General features: G+C 46.8%; 1 protein-coding gene across 10 annotated transcripts in view; it reads right to left on the minus strand.

Moving 5' to 3' along the window:
* The window catches only part of APBB2 (amyloid beta precursor protein binding family B member 2), a 318370-nt gene that overhangs the window by 77454 nt on the left and 217550 nt on the right, over positions 1–23366 (minus strand). For 6 of the 10 annotated variants that reach the window (XM_054582094.1, XM_054582091.1, XM_054582092.1 and 3 more), the window contains 3 exons: positions 21732–21794; positions 21286–21371; positions 21129–21189 (listed from right to left, as the gene is read on the minus strand). In XM_054582094.1, coding sequence (XP_054438069.1) covers positions 21129–21189; positions 21286–21371; positions 21732–21794 — 210 coding nt within the window. The remainder of the gene's footprint in view (positions 1–21128; positions 21190–21285; positions 21372–21731; positions 21795–23366) is intronic. The other 4 variants (XM_054582097.1, XM_054582096.1, XM_054582095.1 and 1 more) reach the window with 1 other exon arrangement.

The following is a 23366-nucleotide window of genomic DNA, read 5'->3' on the forward strand; positions in this document are numbered from 1 at the left end:
CATTTTACAGACAAGGAAACTGAGGCACAAAGCAGTTGTTATGGCTTGAATTCTGTCCCCTTGAGACAGTATAGGAACTTGGGCCTGGGAAAGGAAAAATACCAGGTGGCCAGGAAGCTGAGTTAAGACCAGATGGCCAGATGTCGAAACCACTGTTCCGCCTGTGCAGCTGACCAAAGCTCAGGCTCCCTATGGCCTTCCTGGGGGGCTGATAATGAGCAACAGCACCACCTTGCCCCCATGGGGTAGACAAAGGGATCATTGCCAAGCAACCTGACAGGACGAGGAAGTAACCACACCCAGACATGGAGAATTCCACTCCCCGAACCCTTCACAAGCCTGTCTTGTCCCCAGCTTGTAAGGCCAGCCAAGGACAGCCAGCCCCCGGCTAGGTCAGAGGACTATCCTTTCCTCTGGGCTGCCTCTCTGTCCTCAAGCATAAGCTTAATAAAATCTGTCTGGAAATTTCTATGGGGTTTTCTCTTGATTTCTACCTTAGGGAACCCAACAACCCTGATGCCAGCAACATCCTCAGAACTCGTATGTTGAAGCTCTAACACCCAATGTGACTGTATTTGGACATAGGGCCTTTAAAGAGGTAATTAAGATTAAATAAAGTCATCAAGGTGGGCCTAATCCGATAAGACTGGCCCTTAGAAGAAGAAGAGACGCCAGGAGTTTTTGTGCACAGAGGAAAGACCACGTGAGAACCCAGCAAGCAAGCAGCCGTCTGCCACCAAAGGGGCTGTAGGGGAAGCCAAACCTGGCAACACCTTGATCTTGAACTTCTAGTCTCCAGACTGTGAGAAAATACATTTCTGTTGTTTAAGTCGTTCGATCTTGTATTTTGTTACAGCAGCCTGAGTAGACTAATAAGGTGGTGTATCAACTCAAGGTAACCAGTGCACATATGAAGTTGGCATTCAAACCCAAGTCCATGTACTGACAAATTCCTGTCACCACACCATGCTGCCTCCTGGGAGCAGCCGCAATGCTGAGTTTCCTGGGGCTGGGGGGAGAGTGGGGAGAGGCATACCTCATTCTGTTCCTGGGGACCTGAGAGGACCTACAAACCCCCCCTGACATGCAGCGCACCTATGCATAACCCCTCCCCAACCATCTTACGCACTCGACACCCAGACCAGGCTAATACCAAAAGTCAGGGAGGCCCAGTCCTATTGTAAAGTGGCCCCAGATAATTCAAGGCCAGGAGCACAATAAGCAGAAGAAAATACCCCTGGAATAGGGAGTAAGTACTTCAAAGCCACCCAGTGCTAGATATAGTGCTTCAGGCTTGCCCTAGACTTCTCAGAGGTATATGGGAGCCCCCCCGCCCCCCCGTCCCTGCAAGCACTAACTAGGCCTGAAGAGGCCTAGTTACACTGTCCACCAGGGGGCACCACAGAACTTCTGTCCATCCTTCCCCCCTCCCTTTCTCCCAGCACCTCGTTAACAGATCACTGAAGGTAAGGCATCTCCAGGGAGGCAGGGGAACTACAGCTGCAGCCAGCAGAGGCCTGAGCTCTGTCCATCACACTGCTGTTCACAGGGTGTTCTGTGATGGCCTAGGGCTCAGGGACAACCTGAGGGAGGGGCCAAGGGGCAGCCCAGTGTGGGGCCGAGGCCTCTGGGCCTCCTTGGCCCGAGTCCTGCTCCTTCTCTTACACAAAAGCCTTCCTGCCATTAAAGAAAAGCCAGTGCTCACGGCAATGAACGCTGTACAACGCCTGGTCCACAGTGACTCGCTATTCTGCTGAGCAGGGTGAATAGTCACCACATTGGGAACAATTTATATAAGTTTCAAAATAAAAACCAGAACGTCAATTTATTAATTTATAGAGAGAAATGTACGTCTGACTGGAGCCCCAGGCTGGCGAACAAGAGGACGCGTTCTCTGGAGGAAATCCGCTGCCGTCTTTATCACCACCCGCTGCTGGCCGATGAGCAAACACGCCAGCCGAGGAGCCCACTTCAACATCTTCCTGGCCAGGATCCCCGGCGGTTCATCGCCATGTAACCGGGAGGCAGCAGGCCTCTGGCTGTGATTTAGTACGTAAACAGTTGACTGTGTTAGTCGCTTCCTGCCCAGGATCCAGGCTGCTATTTTGAGGTCTATTTTTATCAATGGAAAAGTTGAGCAGAGGTGGCTTCAACCAAGAGCCATAGCCCAGCCTTGTCAAATGTCCCAGAACACATTATATGTATGTGCATACTTAAACATACACTTGCAGGCATGCCATATTAAACATGTTCACGTGACTGTCACCATCTTACTAGCAGTGACCATTTATTGAGTGCTTACTCTGTGCTGAGTATTTTATACACAACATTAAAGGCCTCTACTTGGGAAAAGCATGAAGATGGAGCTGACATTCGTGGGTCATTTCCCAAACACCCCCTGCTTCAAACACCCTTTGAGCTGCATTTGCTATTTTATATATGAGAAACTGAGGTTCAGAGAACTTGGCTGAACTGCCCAAGGTCACACAGTGAAAAAGCAGCAGCTAGAGTTCCATTAGAGGTTTAGTCCTCAGGGGACATTAGTATTTGGGCTTTAGCGAAGAGGAAGCCAGCTAAGTCCAGCAACGTGGTGCCACTGAGGACCAGATGGATCCCAGGCCTAGCCTTGATGGCACTGTTCTTCGTTCTACATTGGTCCTTCCATGCACAGGAACGCTCAATCCAAAGGGGGCTCTGTGAGCCAGGCCTGCCCGGTGGCCCTCTGATCACCCACTACTCAAGAGCACCCGGCTCATACTCCACACTCAGTAACTTTAGTGCTGAATACAGACACCCAAGCTGGAGAGAGACCCAGGTATGGTGGCATGAGGCGGCCGGATCTGGACAAGAGTCCTAGACCACCACTCCCTTGCTGTGCCCTTGCTAAGTTGACTGTCACCTGTTTCTGCATCCTTGGAGAAATAGCCCTGCCCTTGCCGGTGCTATGGGACTCAAAGGGGTGTGTGCCGGACCCTGGCAGGGAGTGCGGCACAGCCATTTTTACTATAGCAACATCCACATAGCCTGCGGTCTAAAGCAAGAGCTCCCAGGTGTGAATCTCAGATCCCGCACTTAATTCCTGAGCGATGCAGGGCCATCACCGACCTGTCCTGTGCCTCAGATTTCTAACTTGTAAAATGGAGACAACAATAGTACTCATGTTCTAAGAAACATCACAAATAACAAATGGTATCGTACATCTCATGTGCTTAAAATGGTACAGGGTAAGCATTCAGAACGTGGGCTCTTACTACGACTAGCTCCAAATTATCAACAAATCCTGATCTAGGCTAGGGCAAGAAATATAAAAGTCATATAAAAATACCCACTCAGACAGCAATGGGGGGCACTAGATCAGGTGTCATGTGCTTCCAAGTGCCTGCACTGTAAGACCTGAGGGCCAGTCCTTCTGGGTGGCTAATTTCTGCCCAATCCAGTCCTTAGCTGACTTACCAGGAGCTCCATCTTCACTGGCGGCGGGGCCTTCACACAGGCCTGCAGACTGCAGCCCGCAGCCAGGCTCCCAGGACACCAGGGCTGCGAAGCAACCTGCTGCATCTGCAGTCCGGTTCCTCACCGACACTCCGGGTGCCTCGCTAGACCCCGCATCCTGTCCTAGAGCTGAGCCCCCAAACAGAGCTTTGTGCTGATTTCTCTATAGGTGCCATGGGATCTAGACAGCTCATCGTCATGATGCCCCTCCATCCCAACCCTGACCCTGAGCTTCGGACCATCAAGATCTCGTGCTATGGAGACTGGCTCATTAGATAGTACCCTCTGGACACGGGGCAGACTGCTGGGCCTTTGGAGAGCATGATTTGGACCATTCCTGTACTCACCCAGCAATAAAGGGCAAGTACAGAACTCAGTAATTTGTTGAATTGTTCAAAAATTCAAGTTTCCGCAAAAGACTATTTCTTATATGAAATAGTGGCTCTTTTATGAAAGCTGGGGGTGGAAGAGGGACTCCTTACACCTGACACCTGTCATGTCTGATTAGGGCATCTGTCAAATATCCTTAGTCAAATTCCCAATCATGACCCCTCCCAGACAGCCCCATCCTGCTGCAGCCAAAAGCTACGGTCAGCTCAGAATCACCACAAAGCATCTCTAAGAAATGATGTGACAGTCACCACAGAAACTTCTCCTGGTGGGACAGTAAACATGTTAAACAAAAGGGAACTTCTGTTGCTGGAGACACTCGAATGCCAACCAGAGCCGAGTTTATGGCAGCAGCCGCCGGATTCACAGCCCACACTCTCAGAGCTTGAGTAGGAGCCCATTAAGTCCAGGCCAAGCGCTAGACTGCCAGGATCCCCCTTCTATTCCTGCAGAAGAGCAGCAGATGTCTCCACTACCAGGAAACCATCCTTACTCCCTGGAAGTGTAAATGGTATTTTAGTCTACCCCTACAGGAGTCTTACGAAAGGCTGGAGGCAAGTTCTACGGTCCACATGGCTGATTTACACTACAGATCCTATGTCTGCTGCTGCTAAGTTGAGACATGTTGTTCGCAGAGCAAGCATCGAGTAAAACCATAATGAATACCCAAACTTTGCGTGTAAAGTAGGACAAGTAAGATGGCCCTGTGAGGTGCAGGGGAGATGCTGATTCAAAGACAGGAGCACAAAGAGCCCGAAGTCAGGAGCTGTGCCCTCCGGACTAGGGGCTGGGGGACTGAGGCAGCGGGGAGCAGCCAGAGCGGGCACACGGGAGAGACGGGGAGCTACAGTCCATCCTCCACCAGTGACAAGTCTATCTGTAACACAGAATTGCAATGCCCGAATAAAGAAGTGTACCATTTTTTAAAACATATTTTATTGATTATGCTATTACAGTTGTCACAATTCCCCCCCCTTTGCCTCCCTCCACCTGGTGCCCCCCACTCCCTCCAGCAGCCCCCCGCCTTAGTTCGTGTCCATGGGTCATGCATGTAAATTCTCTGGCTTCTCCATTTCCTCTACTGTTTTTAACCTCCCCCTGTCTATTTTGCACCTACCAATTCTGCTTCTTAATCTCTGCACCTTTTCCCCCATTCCCCCTCCTTCCCCCTCCCAGCTGATAACCTTCCATATAATCCACACATCTTTGATTCTGTACCTGATTTGGTTGGAAAAAGAAGATCAAAACTATTAAACATTAAACATTAAACTGTACATCAAAACTGAACATTAAACTGAACATTAAAATGGCAACAAATTCACAACTATTGACAACTGAATCTAAAAAACAAACTAAGCAAATAAAGAAGAGTATCATTCTTCACAACAGTCGCCGTAAGTATGCTCTCCAGGCAGCGTCTGAGGCGATTTGCACCTAATCGATCCTCTGCTCTCAAATGTGCCCAGCAGATGATTCCTGTCAGAACGATGCCTCTTGGGTTTTGAATAAAAGCCTTTCCCTCAATAGCTCAGTGTGCAAATACAGTCAGTCCTCATTATTTGTATATTTGGTGTTTGCAAATTCACCTGCTCACTGAAATTTACTTGCAACCCCCAAAATTAACACGCATGGTCACTTGTAAACATTTAAAGGGTGGCAAAAAACTTGAATTGCATGATGCACGTGTCCCTAGCAGAGGTTGGACAAAGTAACGCCCCGCCTTCTTATTTCACCTTTCATACTGCACAGAAGTGTCTTTTTCACAGTCTATGAATGCCTTGTTTTTTGCATTTTTTTGGTGACTTCACCATTTAAAATGCACACCCCCCCCCCACGCCCCCTGCCGCCCCTAGCACAGTGCTGAAGTGCTGTCTAGTGTTCCAGGCTGGGACGTACTTTATGGAGAAAATATGTATGTCGCCCAAGCTTTGATTAGGCATGAGTTTGAGAGCTGTTGGCTGTGAGTTCAACATGAATGAACCAACAATCTATAGTGAGTAAGGTACTTTTAAACAGAAACATGCACAAAATAAGGTTATGCATTGATGGGGTGATGGAAATATTGTTGCAGGAAGCTCACAGGAACTTAACCCTGCATTTCTTTGAGTGGAAATGGTTCGGCATTTTCTGAATCAGAATGGGTAGCGCCTTCACAGAACTCTATAGAACTGCAAATAACGATAAATGACTGCATCTAGCTGCCCTTCATGCCAGCCAAGGGGCAGTGAAGGTGGACTTCATTACTCTTAAGCTTCCTAGATCTTGGTGTAGGTGGGACTAGGAACCATGAAACTCTGGGTTCTTGTCCCGATGCTGCTCCTAACTGGTGAATTTCACGGTGTCACCTGATAGATCTGGGCCTCATTTTCCTCATTTGACAAAAGACAGAGAAGCGGGGAGTTAAGGAGGGTGAAGGATTTGGGCTAAAATCTCTCTCAGGACTGCTCCGACTGTCAAATACTTCTCGGACCTTTTACCCCACTTGTCCCCACTGGTCACTCACTTGGCTCCAGCCACACTGGCCTCCAGGCTGAGGCCTCCTCCCCCAGGCAAGCCCTTACCTTGGGCTCTTCCCCTGACCCACGTGGTCCCCTCCCTCACCTCTTACTCAATGCCACCTTCTCAGGAGACCTTCCCTGGCTATTAAAAGCTGCACCCCTCCCAGCACTACCTAGCTCTCTCCCCGACGGACAGCCCTCCATATTTTGCCCTTCCGTGTTTTGCTGCTTCTCTCTCTACGCCCTGGAATTAAATTGCATAAAGGCAGGATTTGGTCTGAAGTATTCTGCCCCCTAAGCAGCGCACCTGGCCGCTCCAGGGGCCAATGGGGCTCATATATGTCAAGTCAGGCTTTGAGCGGGGCCTGGTAAAAGTGAGCTCTAACTAGCATCATCATCGGGACTGACCACTTCTTATTGTTGGTTTATAGAAAAGGTTTTATTGCACTACTCACCAAGAAACCTGTAACTTTTTTACAAAGCGTCTGAGATAAATTCAGGGAGCTCATGAAGTGCGAAGGCCTACAGAGACCTCGATTACAAGCACTGCTGCTACGTACCCGAAGAGGGCGTTTAGGACGTTCTGGCTCTCAACGCGGACTCCTAGCTCCCCCATCCTCACACCGGAAGAGCGTTTAACCACAGCACAGGGACCTACGGGACACAAGGCTTTGTGGACCCCGGACCCGACCACCTCACTTCACAAATGAGCAGCCACTCCCAAGAGCTGCCGCTAACAAGAATGAGGTCTGTCTTGTATGGAGCAGAGTGGGCACACCGGGGCCTCGAGTGCGTGGAAGCCCACCTTTGAAGGGATCCCTGAGTAACCGCCACTTACTGAAGTGGTCCCTGACCAGCTGGCACTTACAGGTGCAAAGATGCAAAGATGAAGTGAATAGGAATAGGTGCTCTTCTGAAACATTTACAGCAACTCCAGAATAAAGAATTTTAAGCCATTGTTTTAGAGAATTCGCTTTAGATATATTGATTTCTTAAGGTAGGAAGGTATGTACACAGAACTGAGATCTTAAAAAAGGAGGACATGTTCAGCAACAGATCGGAATAGAGGCTAAAAACCTAATCCTGGAGATGACAAGGTGTGTGAGGAACAGACATGTCTCGGACTTCATCTGAAGAGAGAGAGACCTAAGAGACCTATTGTGACTTCTCACAAACAGGCACAAAGCAGGTGCTGCTAATGACAAGCTTGTTTTAGAAATATGTTGCCCTCGCTGGTGTGACTCAGCTGGTTAGAGGATCACCCTGTAACCAAAAGATTGCGGGTTCAGTTCCCAGTCAGGACACATGCCTACGCTGCGGGTTCAACCCTGGGTCCCGGTGTGTACGGAAGGCAACCGACTCCTGTTTCTCTTTTGTACCCATGTCTCTCTCCCTTTCTTTCTCCCTGGAAGCAATGAAAAGATGTCCTCGGTTGAGGGTTTAAAAAAAAGAAAGAAAAAGAAAAGAGATATGTCAAGTTCCTGAGATAGAGATTGTCTACTTTGTTCTTCATGTAGAGACTGGCTGCTCTTACCATTTAGCCGAGCTGTGCTTCTCAAAATGCAAGATGTGTTTCGATAGGAGTGAAGCAGCTCTGGCCCGCTTTACCTTACACGGCTGGTTTCAGTTCCAAGTAGGTAACGTACCTATGTCTCAAGCATACTCACGTTTTAACCTGCGTGTGTGGGCACAAGGAAAGATGAATAGAAGGAGGCTTCGGGAAGCCCGGTAGCCCCAGAAACCTGGAAACCACTCTAAGAGCAAGCGTGAGTGATCCACTCTGGCAATCACACAAAATAACCAAGCAGAGGAGGGCCCCGGGGAGTGTTGGGAGGCAACAGATTCCCAAAATTCCAAGAGAAGTGATGCCAATGGGACCCTGTCACCAAGCCCTGAGATGGAAATGGGACAAACGGAAGTGAGCCGCAGTAGAGGGAAGCCTGGGCAGAGACGGGCCCAGAGAGAAGCCCTGGGTGAGGGGGACATGCTAGGAGGGATCAGAAGGAAGGAGAGAGAACTTCGTATTATCCAGCCACACACCGGGCAGCCTGTGACGGGGGGTGGGGCTCAGCTGCGCTGCAGACTTTGTCGAGGGCCAGGGCTCCCAGGCAGGGGCGGAGCCAGAGGGGTGCCTGCCGTGGCCTGGGGCTTGTTACAACTGGACCCTGAGCAGATCTGGGCTGGGTCTAGTGACCTGGGCCAGAGACTGTTGGCCAAAGCTCAAGGAGAAGCCTCATTCTAAAGCCCCTCTCTCCTTTCCCTGAACGCCTGTGATAAAACTCAGGAGCTCATCTCTTCATGCTCTGCTATTCTCTGAATTCATTCCAGCTCCCCAATTAGCCCCTGAGCCTTGTTTTTAGAGCTGAATGCAAAGCCCTTTTTGTCCTCTTTGTTTGATCGATGAGGTCCCTCAAGGAGAAGGGAAGTGCCCAAGGTCTCCCTGCCTATGAGTGGCAGGTAGGGTGAGCATGGGGTCTCCTGATTCTCAACACAGCACCCCTTCCGCTACCCGCTGTGGCCTCCCTCGGGAGCCGCTTGGGACCAGAGACCCCTGAGGCACGTATCCTTCGTACCCACAGTGCCTAGGTAAGCACCAAGCACATCAGCAGCACTTAGTATCTGCTGGCTATTTTTGTCTTCTAATAAGAAGGTACAGAATATCCAGGCAAAACATCAGCAAAATTAATCAAAGCAACATGAGTCCTATGAATTACAAAATTATTATAAATTTATATTATATATTACATTATATTATGAAGTTACATTAATTTTCTCAGAGGAGAATGAAAGGGGTATCTTGAATTATTTGACCATGCCAACCAAGAGCTGTCCTTCTATATATGCTATGAAGAACAAGGTGGGGGTTCTGGAATTATGCAGAAAACTTGAACAGTGGTAATAGCGACCTTCTTAGGGAAAGAGATTACAACAAGGCAACCCTTTGCCAGGGGCATGTGCTGCAGGCTCTATCTCCAGGAAAAGCTCTAAAAACAGTATGATGAGTTCATTGCCTCCAGGGAACTTCCTGTTTCAACAAAGATGACTATGCCAGGGCCACTAGGTTTATTCTCTATTTAGGTTAAAACTCTGACTGTAAAAGGCAGTCTCTGTGAAACCTCCTTTTCACGGCAATGCATTAGAGCCTTGGCCATCCCACTTTTCAAATTGTTATGGGAAGAACCTTTACATCTTGAACGAGAGGATGGCAGCACAGGAACGCACCTGGGCACAAAGAAGAGGACACAAAATAGTATTCCTTGTTATGTCTTCGGAACAGCTTCACTCACTAACAATGTGGTGGGCGTGCCCAGTGCTGGCCAGACCACATGGCGTACCCTGGTGGGAAAGGGGACTAGCGTCAGGTAGCCCACCAGCACCTGGTAACTCAGCACCGCCACATGGGGTCCCCAAAGAACCGCAGCAGAATGGGGTGATGTCTCGCAGGCAACGCGCTCCCCGAGCTTGTGGTGGGAAATCTCTCAGCTTCCTGAGCCAACTTCTACCCCCGTTTTAACTTTTTCGTAATTTTTTTTAAAAAACAGATTTTTTGGAAGATGTTTTATAGGTGCTACATTACTTATCAACAGTTTTATCTCTTGGGACAGTAAGAGTGGTCTAATGCTGGTAGCGGCTGCAGGCCAGAGGCTGCCACCCCCCACTTTTGGGCCATTTACGTAACTATCCAAAAATCACTGCAGACACTCGAGACAGTGGCAATTGACGGTTTCCTGCAAAATGGGAGAACTTTAAAGTCAATATTTACATAGAGCCTTGGAGTAAGTTTTTTTTTGTTTGTTTGTTTGTTTTTAAAGCTGGTATGAAGTCTCTGGTGACTAAAGCGCAAATCCTTGCATCCAGGACCCTGGAGCTGAGCGACCACACTGGGCTTCAACCACGGGCACCGGGAAAGGAAGACTCGCGTCACTGAACGTTTCCGTGATCCATTCATCCACCAACATATAGGCTGCCAATTACATCATTACCGTTACTGCTTCGTGAACTGGTCTCAAACTCTGCCTTCAACACGGAGAGACTGCAATTCCCTGGCAGCTGCAAGTTACCGCTCCCTCCCGTCACTCCGGTAATACTGTGACTGTTGTCCTTAAATGAGAGGACCATCTTGTCCGCCCTGTTATTTTATTTTGCCCCCCTCCAGTATGACTGGTCTCATACCACCTTGCATGTAATAGCCGTTGAATAAGTGTGTGCTAAATGGATGGCTGCCTAATCCATTACCGACAAGGGTGGAGAGCTACCTCTCTTAGCATCAGTTTAGGGACTGGAACTATGGAGGCCTAACTACTGAACTGATTTCCTGACATGCAGCAGAGCCAGGAGCAGAGGAAGAACTCAGGCTCCGATCTTCGGCGAGCTTTTAAATAGGAGTCCTCGCTGGGTGGGCATGGCGTGGCTCAGCGAAAACGGCTCCACACTGGAACTACTCTAATAGTCCTGTGGGAGGGACCATCGTTTCTCTACACATTTCATGAACTGCAAAAAAATCAGACATGTTTGCATTACATCCTCAACACTGGTGCTGGTATGAAGTTCTCGGTCAACAGACCCAAGAGAACAAGGCCGAATATCTGTTGGCAATTTTCCAGGCAGTCTTGGAATGCCAGCTTCAGGGTCGCCAGGTCTTGGCCAGCTGGGCCTTCCTGGAGGACCGGGCCCCCTTGGTGTATGCATCCCAGCTGCCCCTGCCGGAGGCTGCTCCGGTCGGGGCTCCGCACAGCCCGGAATTCTCTCCCGGGATCTCTGGCTTTCTCAGGACGCCCGTCTGCGCCACAGCTGTGGGCTGCTGCCCATCGCCTCACCTGTCCCCCACCGCCTTCCTCCCGGGGACGAGGGGCGTCCGCCTCCTCTTAGTTAGCCTTCCAGGCCCCTGCCACCACAGGGCGCAGCTGCCAGCCATTGGATAACAACAGTACCCTTCCAAGCTCGGGGCTCACATGGCTGCCAATTCCTCAACTGCTCATGCAGGCAACGGGACTGACCAGAAGTTAGGAAGGGAAAGGAGGCTGTGGTGCTGCCAGGAACACAGCATTGTTTGGCTGTGTTGGCAAATAAATGGAGGAAAACAGTTTTAGAAACATAAATGCTGTCCTCTGAGCGAGGAGGCAAATGAGCACCCCAGGCCAGCGAGTGATTCAGTGTCCAGGAGGCAGCGAGTGTCAGCTCCGCTGGGTGGGGACCCGCGCTGGCCCACGGGCGCGAAGCCTGGCTGTGGGTCCTGCTCTTCTGAGACCAGCTGTGTGCTCTTGGGCAGGATGCGTTGCTTCTCTGCACTCCTTCCACGTCTCTTGAGGCTTGAATGAGCCGGTCCTTATCTTCCCTTTGTGAATGTCAACCTAAAAGTCGCGCACAAGAGGACGAACTGCATTCTTCCGGGACTGGTATGTTCGTCACTGGCTCTGTGCCTTGGCTTCCTGATTCAACTGTGTTAATTATCATGCTTTTCATTCACTAAAGACATTTTCATTGAATGACTGAAATGTGAGAATGACATTTTGTCACAGACTGCATGTCCCAAAGATAGCCACTTTCCCTCAAGAGATGGAGCCCATGTCTCCACACTTGGTCTAGACTGTGGCCTCTCTGATCAACAGGATGTGGTCAAAGCGATGTGGTGCCATTTCCAGGAACAGCCTTGTCTCACCTGGTGGCTTCAGCTTCCTGCTTCTTGGAAGCCAGACACCACGTGGGAAGCACACCTGCTTACCCAGAGACCCCGACTGTGAGATGCCCACGCCAGATGGAGAGGCCCCCGAGAGGTGCCTAGGAGCACCAAGCTGCTGGTGCATGGATGAAGAAGCCGTCTTGGGTGTGGTCCTCCAGCCCCTATGCCCCCATGTGGATCAGAAAGGAACTGCACCGCTGACCCGGCACCAAATGCCACAAAATCATGAGCGAAATATAGGCTTTTTTGAAGCTATGGTTGTTTCAGTGTTACATAGTACATAGGAGGAGATGACAGCAACAATGGTGTCCGCAGTACCAGACAAATAAAGATGGGCCTTATCTTAATAGAGCTGTTCCTAAGCATTTGCTGAAAATGAGCCTACATTTACATATAACATTATTTTAAAATCTTCTGCCCTTCCACTTACAGAAAGAGAGGGGACACACGCTCATTTCTGGCACAATGCAAGTCCACTCATTAGCTTAGGCATTGCCTCCTTCCGCGAAAGCACACGAGTCACCCCTCACTCCCAGCCAGGGCGATGCTCCATTCCTGACATGACAGCTCTGCATTCATTTAGCACAACACCCTGAATGTGCCTGTTTGCTGTCTGCCCCTTGGAGTGGGGGATGTATCTATTCCTTTTTGTAATAGGAATAATAATAATGGCTAATGTATAAAGAATGCTTATTATGCGCAGGGGACAGTTTGAAGCACTTGACATATCTTATGTTACAATGTATCAAGTCACTGAATGCTTAGAGGAGCCCTGTGCAGTACAGACTATCAGTATCCTCGCTGCAGATGAGGAAACTGGAGGCCTGCAAGGTGATCTGGTCCACGCGCCATCTGACTACACGAGGAAACAGGCTCAGAGATGGAGAGGGGTGAGGCCACCCTGGGGGAGCCCTGGACCCCAGCCTGTGAGTAATCCTCTTCTTGTACAGCAGAATCCCAGAATCAGAAACTGTGAGAATAGGAAGAAGCCTCTGAAACCAGCCAGTCTGACTAGTAGTTTATAGATAAGGAAACTTGCCCAAAGCTGAGTAACTTATCCAGAAAGGAAGTAACAGAGTCTGGCTTTGAACCCATGCAGTCTGGGTCCAGAGTCCATGCTCATCGTGCAGCCTCTCCTCTGGCATTAGGCATTCAATAAATGGTGTTGATGCTATTAACGAATCTGCAACAGAAATCAAATCCAAACTTCTCACACAGACCAGGATTTCTGAAAGAAAAAGACCTGTTCCACATGAATAAAAATCAATTATAAGAACTACATGCAGACATAAAATCCCATATAAATGCTAAGTAATGATAATGAATTTGCTACGCAGACCAGAAATAAATCTGAATGAGGAAAGATTCCCTACCCCTTCCTGTGTATCTATTAGTACTAATCGAGTCAGTAGCCGCTAATATAATTACTTCATGAAAATCTATGCTAACATGAACCAAGGGAAGGCACACATAAAGCTCACAGATGAATATTTTAGAATCTCATGTTTATTCACCACTCATTTCAGAACATTCCTCTACCAAACCTACTAGCCAAGTGATCTGTATTATGTCCTTCCCCTTTCTCTCCATCTGGGGCAGGTTACAACAGAAGAGTAAGGAGAAAAGCGAAACTTTCACAAAATACAGTATCTGGATAAACAGCCACGAGCAGCTGAGAACTGATGGCAAACAGCCATACAAGAACTGGAAGGTCGGCGTAGACAGGCTACGTCCACATCCCGGCAGAAGATGCATTCCAACGATGCCTCATTTATCAGGCGTCACGCTTGCTAGTGTTACTGCTGATCACGTAGTTTAGTCGACCGGCAGCGCCAGGATCCCCTGAGAGTTTAGTAGAAATGGGGTCCCTCGTCCTTACCCAGAACAACTGAATGAGTCAGCACATACAGGAAAGTCTGAAAGCGACTGCAGAGGACTGGGCCACAGGAGGCTGGGTGACAGTGAAAGGAAAGGTGGGGCGTGTCCTCGGGCAGTGGCGCTCCAGCCCCTCACCGGACCTGCTTCCCACATTTCCGCTCCCTCCTCACAAATTCCCAGGCAGCCAGAAGGACCTTCAAGCAACGGCTGGGAGTGGGTGGGCCCCACACTCTCTTGGGCTTTGTAGTGAAACGCATCTGAGTTCCAGTCCCAGTTCCACCAGTTCCCAGCTGGGTAAGAAAACAAATTATTTAATCTGTTCAGAGCATCCGTTCCTCATCTCTAACACGGGGGAAGTAAGCGCGACGCCTTGTGTTTGTAAGACAATTGCATGTCAGTGCCGGGGCCAGCCACCTGCCCCGGCCCTGGAGAGCACTCTGGAGAAAACGCACTTCCTTTCTGTCTGCAGGTTTGACGCAAGATCAGACCGAACCATCCCATTGCCAGAGGCCGTGGATCCGAGCCGCTGCGTTCCATTAGGAACCTTAAAATCGCCCAGAACCAGAAGTGACTTCTGAGATGACGACACATTCACTTTATGGGTGAGGAAGCGGAAACTCAGAAAATGTAATGCTTGGAATAACACAATCTTCCTTACTGGGTTACTTTATTATGGATTTCAAAGACCAGTCTTCCAAGTGATAGTTCTAAAAACCTCTTCCCACAAATATCCTGGAACTGCTCTTGCTCACGGAGACAGGAGCTCTGTCTGTGGTCTGAGGCCCAGGAGACCCACTTTTGGATGCCATCTCCACGACTAGCTGTGTGACCCTAGGAGTTATTTACTCAAATTTTCTGGGACTCACTTTTTTCACCTGTAAATGAGGCCCATTACATCACCTCTATGGTCACTTTCAGCAATAAGTAATCCAATGATTCCAAATGAAATGTAGCTTTTGGCAATTTCTTTAAAGATGTAATTTTCAATATCGTCCACAAGGTGGCAGAACATCTCCTTTAAGAAGTCAGAAGAGTGACAAAGGATGGGAAAGAACTCTAAGAAACTAGAACATATTTTTCAAAACATTAAGTTTTCTGCAATTTAACTATAAGATTTTATTCCTGTGTTGGTAATTCTAATCAAGCATTGGGCCAGCAATGTGCCACATGCCATGAGAAGTGGAAAGTGTTACAGAGCTAAATCCAAATTTTAAGGTATTAAAGTAGGATGAGCCACAGGGGAGAGACTGTAAAATAATGGGAACTTAGAAATACAAGCTCCCTGATCACCCAGATATGGCAAGGAGCTGTCTTTTTGATAAATGAAGCAGGAGAGGCAATTATTTACAAAAGGCTTAAATACACAAAATTTTTAAAAAGTTTCACATGGAAGTGACATAAAATAGACAAAGAAAAATAATGACTGTAAAAAAGTATTTAAGATTATAATAATAAAATTTTGAGTTCAGAAATACATAGTGGCGAAACACAATGTGGTATGCTGAATTAGATTCTGGGACGGAAAAACAGACATTAGAAGAAAAAACTAGAAAAGATCAGAATAAACTATTTAGTTTTGTCCTAATGTAAATGTAATAGGGTTGTGTGTGAGGCAAGACATGAGGGGAAGCTGGGGGACAGGTAGGAGAGAATGTTGTACTATCTTTGCAACTTTTCTGTAAATCTAAAACTGTTCTACAATAAAATTTTTAATCTACAAAGAAAAATAGAAAAATAAAAGGAAAAAAATTAAGACAGAAACACAAAGAGTTTTGTAAGAAATATCCAGTCTCGATGATGATTTAAGAACGGGAAATTTGAAACTAGGAAGTAGAAACTCACATGCAATAAAACAAAGATAAATAAATAAAAATGGCAAAGCCTGGAATGAAGTAGGCGGTGGACAAAGAGGTGTGTTCTAGGGTGCTTCCGATGAAGTCTTATGCTGCTGCAGCCTTTCTGAGAGCGATTTTTTAATAGGTGACAAGCTATAAACTGATAGCCTTTGACCTGGTAATATCAGTTTTAGCAACCTATACCAAAGTGATGATTTAAAAGAAAAAATAGTCACCTATTTTTATGAAGTTGTAGATCTACTCTGGAGCACTGGAAATTGTTCCTGTAGCCGTGGGTGGCTAGGTGAACTTTGGTGCTTATAAATTTCATGGGATATTACGATGGAAATAAGAATGGCAAATCTGAGCATTGTAGAAAGGAATATGTGAAGTAAATTTTAAAGAGCTCATTGCATGCAATGTAGTATCCTAGACTGGGTCCTGGAACAGAAGGATATTATCAAAAAAAAAAGGAAAATGTATATAAAGTCCATAGTTTAGTTAATAATATGGTATCAATATTAACTCCTTAGTTTTGACAATTGTGCCATGAGTATGAAGATGTTATTCAGGAAAGATAGGTGAAGGATATATGGAAACTGCATCTTTGCCACTCTTTCATAAACTGTAATTTTTTAAAAGTTAAAGAGCTCAGAATTATATATAAACATATATATTGCTATCATCTACAATAACATTTATTGTATAAAAATTAGGTAGGCTCACTCTGGCCAGGTGGCTCAGTTGTTTGGAGTGTCATCTTGTACACCAAAAGGATAGGGGTTCGATTCCCAGTCAGGGCACATACTTAGATTGCGGGTTTGATCCCTGGTTGGGGTATGAGTGGGAGGCAACTGATCAATGTGTTTCTATCTCCCTTCCTCTTTCTCAAATCAATAAACATATATCCTCAGGTGAGGAGTAAAAAAAATAGGTAGGCTCGTAAAACATTTTTAGAGTTATAAAAATACTTTGCTTTTAGCAGGTGGAGGGAAGGGGGGGGAGAGAGAGAGAGGGAGCGGGGTGGGGGGGGAGAGAGACAGAGACAGAGAGAGAGAGAGGTGTAGGTGGTCATTTTATGTTGCCACTGCTATTTAGAGGCTTCACTGAACTATTACCAAGATGCCCAGACTCAGAGTGGCTGGAGAGGACTCCAAGTATCCACATCCTGATAGTCTAAAAATAGTTTTTATTTTTTTACCATGCAAATCTCATTTAGGGAATAAGGAAGACATTTTCTACAATAATCTTTTCAGTAATCACTCCTCAGGGACTGTATTTAGAATTTCATGGCACATGAAATTAAATATTTTTTCCCCTAAAGGTAAGATACTTTCTGCTTATTGGGGGGTGGGGCCCTCAGTTTCCTCACCCATGGCAGACTGAAAAATGTAAATGTTTATCTAAAGAAGTCGCTTACTTCTACAGAGCTCGAACATTTGGAAAATCCTGGCCTTCTTGGCATTTGTCCCCTCTTTGGTCCCCAGGGCAGCGAAGGGGCGAGGAGAGACTAAAAAGGGGAGATGGGGGCTGGGGGCGGCGCGTCTCCAAACTGGCTTCATTAAAGTCGGTTCTAAACTCACTGGCTTCTTCAAAATGTTTAATAATAATAATAACAATAATTACATTTAGTGCTGTTGGGATTTTGAAATCATTGTAATTCTGAAAGAACATCTTGGCTTTCCTCACAGGGCTTCTCTTGGCCCCATTCCCTGAGAGGAGGCATGACTGGCAACCTGAGGAGAAGCACAGTAAGACACCTCGGCGTCCACAAAGGGACGTCAACAAAGCCATCTGCCTGGGGGTGGCAATGCGTGTGGACCTGCCAACCACCAGCAACGCAGATGATCTCCACTCCAGCCCCGGGCTCCTACTACTGCGGGCCCCACCTTTATCAGGAGACCAGTTGAAATTATACTGTTGGGGGGAAGGGGGAGAGCTTACCTATTTTTTTTACTCCTCACCTGAGGATATATGTTTATTGATTTGAGAGAGAGGAAGGGAGATAGAAACATTGATCAGAAAAAGGTGCATCCATTGCGCCCCTAGAGTCTAGAGTTCACCTCTGCCTCATGTCAGACCCGCAAACTGGTCCCCAATCCTGCACTGACTTACTGGACCTGAGTTTTGCTTGTGCGTTTGTCCTTTATTTCTGACGACTAATGCTATGAAATACCAATAGATAACAATCAAATTTCTCTTTATAAACATCTGGAATTCGTTGGGGACACCGATCACATTATTGCCTACATAAAGCTACAAGTGAGACGTTCCTCTAGACCAGTGATTTTCAAACCGGCGGGCCGTAAGATTTTTAAAACAAGCATCACCTGACTCTTTAGTCAGAGGCACTGACCTCTTCGACTGTCCGATAAAAAAATGGCAACAGCCAACATAAGAATAGCTGTCCAGTGTGAATGAATCAAAATTATACCTAATTTTCTTGTCAGATTGGCAAAAAATATAATTTTCTGGTGTGTCGCATATTTTTAGTAATTAGTTTATGTGTGCCGTGAGATGAAAACAGTCAAAAAGACTGTCCCTGCTCTAGACAGTCTTGTGAGTATGGGATCTGGGGCCAAACGGCCCGGATTCAAACCCTGACTCTACTGCTTATCAGCTGTTGGACTTTCTATGCCTCGGTTTCCTCATCTGCAATATGGAGACAGTGATGCTTGGCCCACTACATTTGTATGAGGCTGAGACTCAATAGAAACAAAGACTTTAGAATCGTGCCTGGCAAAAAGTTAGCACTCAATAAATATTCATGACTACAATTATTTTATAAGGAGGCACTAGAAAAACCATTACATTCTATGAGGAACTGGGGTGCTCTACCTAACACACAGTGTGATTCATACAAAGTAGGGTTTGGAAACCCTTTTCCCCTCCCAGTACACTTGGGGTCCTCAACAGTGACAGTGACTTTCTACAGCATGGGGACCTTCAGACCTAGGGTGGTGGGGTAGTTAGAAGCAGGTGTTCTTTGCAGAAGTCCCTTCAAGATTCTGAGGTGCCCTTTCAGAGATTCAGGTCATTCACCCTTCAATGCAAACATCTTCCGTGCCATTTCCAGAAAGTGTTCGCCTAAGTCTTCTCACAACATTTATGGAACAAAATAGCATATACAATAAATAATACAATTCATGTACTTGTTTGTTCAGAACCAAGCACAACTTCAGTAACTTACGACAAAGCTACACCTCCTTGTCAACAGGAACAAATTCACAACAGGTGTGGGAACAGGCTGCTGGCCATAGGAAGGTGGCTGATAAAGAATTCGATAAGCCAGCCCTGCCTGGTGTGACTTAGTGGATTGAAGGCCGACCTACCAACCAAAGGTCACCAGTTTGATTCCCAGTCAGGGTACATGCCTGTGTTGCAGGCCAGGTCCCCCAGTAGAGAAACTTTGATGTTTCTCTCCCTTTCTTTCTCCCTCCCATCCCCTCCCTAAAAATAAATAAATAAAATCTTTAAAACAATACAAAAAAAATTCGGTAAGCCATACCATTGGAGGGAAAAAGAAAGCACCGACTTCAGTGGTGCTTCAACCAGGCCTCCATTCCTGGTACCGATTCCATCCATTCCCTTTCTGCCCTCTCTTATCAGCTTCACGTGGACAAGACATCACTGTCCCAGCCCTTAAGAGTGAGACAGATTCTGTTGCCACTCAGCCCTCCTCGCCAGCCTGTGCGGATGGCCCTTGTAAAACACCTGGTAGCAAAGCAAATTATTCACATCCTACCTTCCTATTCTACTGCATCCCTTCCATGCCATAAAATGTATCTGTAAAGTCCAGCAGGCTAGCCTCAGGCCAAGGCCTGTTCAGAACACCCGCTGGCCCTTGCGCAGCCTCCATGCAATCAGGCTGTGCTTGGAATAAAACCACGTGGGCTAGGAGCCACAGAAATTTCAACCACGAGCCTGTGTCTTACAGAACAGAAGGCAATTCGGCAGTTTCTGGCAAAAGCGTCACGGTTTTGAACCTGCAAGGTGTAGCTACTACTAAGGGAAACTACTTGCTGTTTTATTCATAGACACTGGTCTTTGAGATTTAGGAAAAATATCTAGAACAAGCTTCCTGATTCGCAAATAAAAATGAAATACGCAAAACAAAAAGGCAGGGCCCCTAGTTCAAAAGAGCAGGAAATAAATGCTATAAAAGTATTAAAACATGAAACTTTCCTTCTGGTTATTTAATGTCACGTGCCCCTGGGCACGGGGATCCCTGTAGGGCGAGTGCAGAGCGTCGTCGGTGCCCGGGGCCCCGCCTACCCCACAGGCCATCATCCCCTGGGCTCTCCCTCCCACCAGCTGCTGGACAGATGCACAGTGCCCTGGCCGGAGCCGGGAATCCCCCTTTCCCATGGACTCACCCACCCCTACCCCCAACCCAGAGCAGACAGGTGTCCCTCAAGTATATTGCAACATCTGTGCCAGAACACAGTAGGTACCTAGACTGAGAGCAGGCAGGCTTCGTCCTGCTGAGTCACCCACAACGCACCCCAGGTGCTGCCATCCTGGGCCAGACAGGCCTCTTTGACCCTCCCGAGACGCCACGGAGCGGTGTGCCCAACAGTGACTCTCCCCATGCCCATGCCTGGGTCCCTACAGGGGTGGAAGGCAACAGAGGTTGCTGGGTGGGGACAGGGGTAGGAAGGTGGCAGGACCGCACAGAAGCTAGGTCTCCACCCCTGGGGCATGTTCCAATGCCCCACTGGGCTTCACTTAATAACACACAAAGTCAAAGACAAAATTATTAAGAATTTCAAGATGGCGACTGCATTGCATTAAACACCAGGCCTAGGGCTCTGATTCTCAGCACAGGGTCCTGTGTGATGACATGACCCTATGCCCATAATGCTGCCCTGCTGGTACCCCACCAGAAGTCCAAAGGCAAAAGTTCACTCCCACTTTCCATCATAAAACATGCCTGTGTTTATGACAGGAATGGCAAAGAGGTTTCCCCTTGCCTGGGTGTGAGGCCGCCCTGGAGGAGGCGGGCATGAGGGGTCTCATTCTGCCTGTTCAGCTCTGCAAGGCAGAACCTGGTTTACCCTGAAAGGCTTCTGCAGCCCATCCTGTCAGACAATAATTTTAACTTCTTAACATTGTGCAAAGAACTGAGGTACTGAGATCCAGGCAGAGTCACGATGACTACAGAAGTCCTCCCAAAGCTAACTTGGTCTGGGGATTTACTTTAAGTGTTGGGGAGATTAGAAAAGAGAGTGGATTGAGCGATAATTACTTAATAAGTGGCTCTGGGGTGATGGTTTGTAAAACTGGGCCATTATCCAGAGTCATTACTTTGATGCAAGTCTATAATCAAGTTGCTGAAAGCACGTTTTTACAGACCTTGGCTTCTGGGTCACTGTTGATACTACAGGAATCATCATCATCAGCGTGTGGGGCATTTCTATAAAGTAAAACAGAAAGTGGCATTTAGAATTTTATTGCAAACACTGGTGGCAAGAAACCATATACCTCACGGCTGGTCCTTCCAGCGCCCTACCTGAGTTTCAAAGATGCATAGCGTAGTGTTGCTCCTTCAAACTCCTTTAGGCTGGGGTCTGGGTTAACTGTGGCTGCATGCAAATCCTGGAGGAAAACAGATGTCTGTTAGTGGAGAATGGGAGAGGACCCACGCCATGGCTTCAAATATCGCGAGGGAGAAGAGTCCTCCCGGCCTGAGGCAGAGTGCACAGGAGCTTAGGCGGAAGAAGGCATGCAATGTGCTGCTCACAAGACAACAGGCAACCTGGGGCACTCAGCTTGAAGTCATTCACAACAGGAGACGCCAAAAAGAAGGCCACATGTGTGTAAGCTGGACATCCCTAGCAAGAAGCCCCATGACTCCATCCCTGCAGAACATGTGATATTCACAAAGAAAAAGGTACAGCCACAGCCATGCAAAAAGAACAAAATATTAAACGATCTAAAAGCTGACAATATACTTGCCTTCCAAATGTCACTATTAATCTTTCCCCCATTCAGAACAGCAAAATCACTCCATGGCTGTTTCTAGACATATAGTTATTCACACAGGAAAAAAGCACATTGATTTAAGGGGGAAAAGAGAGAGAGAGAGAAAGGAAAAGGGAAAAAAAAAACAAAAAAAACAAGACAGTGTTGTTAGCATTGATATTCACAGGATGGGTTAGGGAACAAATTTACTCTAACAGCAACTTGTTAGCTCACTTTGTCCAAATCTATATTATTACCTAAAGACTAGGCAGGAGGAAAGAGTTGGCAATTTATTTACTAAAACAAAGGACTAAACATTATTAGCAGACAGAGGAATTATTTTCTAAACGCAGTCTTACAAGCAAACAGGATGCTTCCAAATATTAAATTTTCTACTTTAGGTGTGCTAGGCACACCTTATTCCTCCTAATTCCATAGGAACCTTTTTCTCTCCCATTAACCAAACAGAACTGTTTTCTTGAGGTAGGGGTGGAACTAGGAATGACACTTATTGATGTGCTGGTTTGGAACTGAGGAATGGCCATGGCTAAGTGCATAAAAAGCAGAGGGGTCAAATTATTATCATTTAAAAGAAAAAAAAAAAAGGACAATGAAGAAGAAAGAGAGTAAGGAACACAGCCTGACATCATCTTGCTGAGTTTTAACCAAACCCAAAATAGCCCTGAACAAGCTAACATACGTTCCTCTAGTTCATAAAAAGCTCTACTTCTGATACACAGCCTCTTCACAAATTAATATTTGATCACGATATTTGATCACTAACATAATTATAGAACAAAGCATGATGTCTTGCCTTGTTGGTAGAACTCTTACATCTTTCAGTCTAAACAACTTCCATTCATCTTGGACAAGAAGGACATATTTTAAATTTTCCACTAGCTTGAGTCAATATTCAAATATTTTTCATCTAAGACTTGGGGAAATAATGCTAATAAGAGCCAGGACATCCTTATAAATTTGTTGCACTGACATAGTGGGCGAATCTCTTTTCTCAGGTAATAAATCACCAAAGGAAACTTTTCAACTAAAAGTTCTTTGAAAATAAGGGGGAACATGATGCATAACTTTTCCTCACAACATTAATACAATTTTTCCACTTTTTATTTTTATTGTATTTTTTCCATTACAATTTATCCCCCTTTTACCCTCCACCCCTGCATTCACCACATTGTTGTCTACATCACTGAGTCCTTTTTCCTTTTTGCTCAATCCCTCTACCCCCACCCCTACCCATAGCTGTCAGCCTGCTCTCTAGCTATGAGTCTGTTACTATTTTGCTCTTAGTTCAGTTTGTTCATTAGAATGCACATATTAGTGAAATCATATGGTATTTGTCCTTCTCTGACAGGCTTATTTCACTTAGCACAATGTCTTCCGGGCCCGCCCATGCTGTTGCAAAGGGTATAATTTTCTTCTTCTTATGGCCAAGTAGTATACCATTGTGCAAATATCCAATAGATGTTTTATCCACTCATCTACTGATGGACACTTGGGCTGCTTCCCTGTCTTGGTGATTGTAAGAACGCTGCAATGAACATAGGGGTGCTTATATTCCTTCACATTAGTGTTTCGGGTTCCTTGGGATATATCCACAGAAGTGGGATCGCT

This window comes from Pteronotus mesoamericanus, unplaced genomic scaffold, assembly GCF_021234165.1.
Source record: "Pteronotus mesoamericanus isolate MK-2021 breed Mesoamerican mustached bat unplaced genomic scaffold, CSHL_Meso_final contig_68, whole genome shotgun sequence".
NCBI lineage: Eukaryota > Metazoa > Chordata > Mammalia > Chiroptera > Mormoopidae > Pteronotus > Pteronotus mesoamericanus.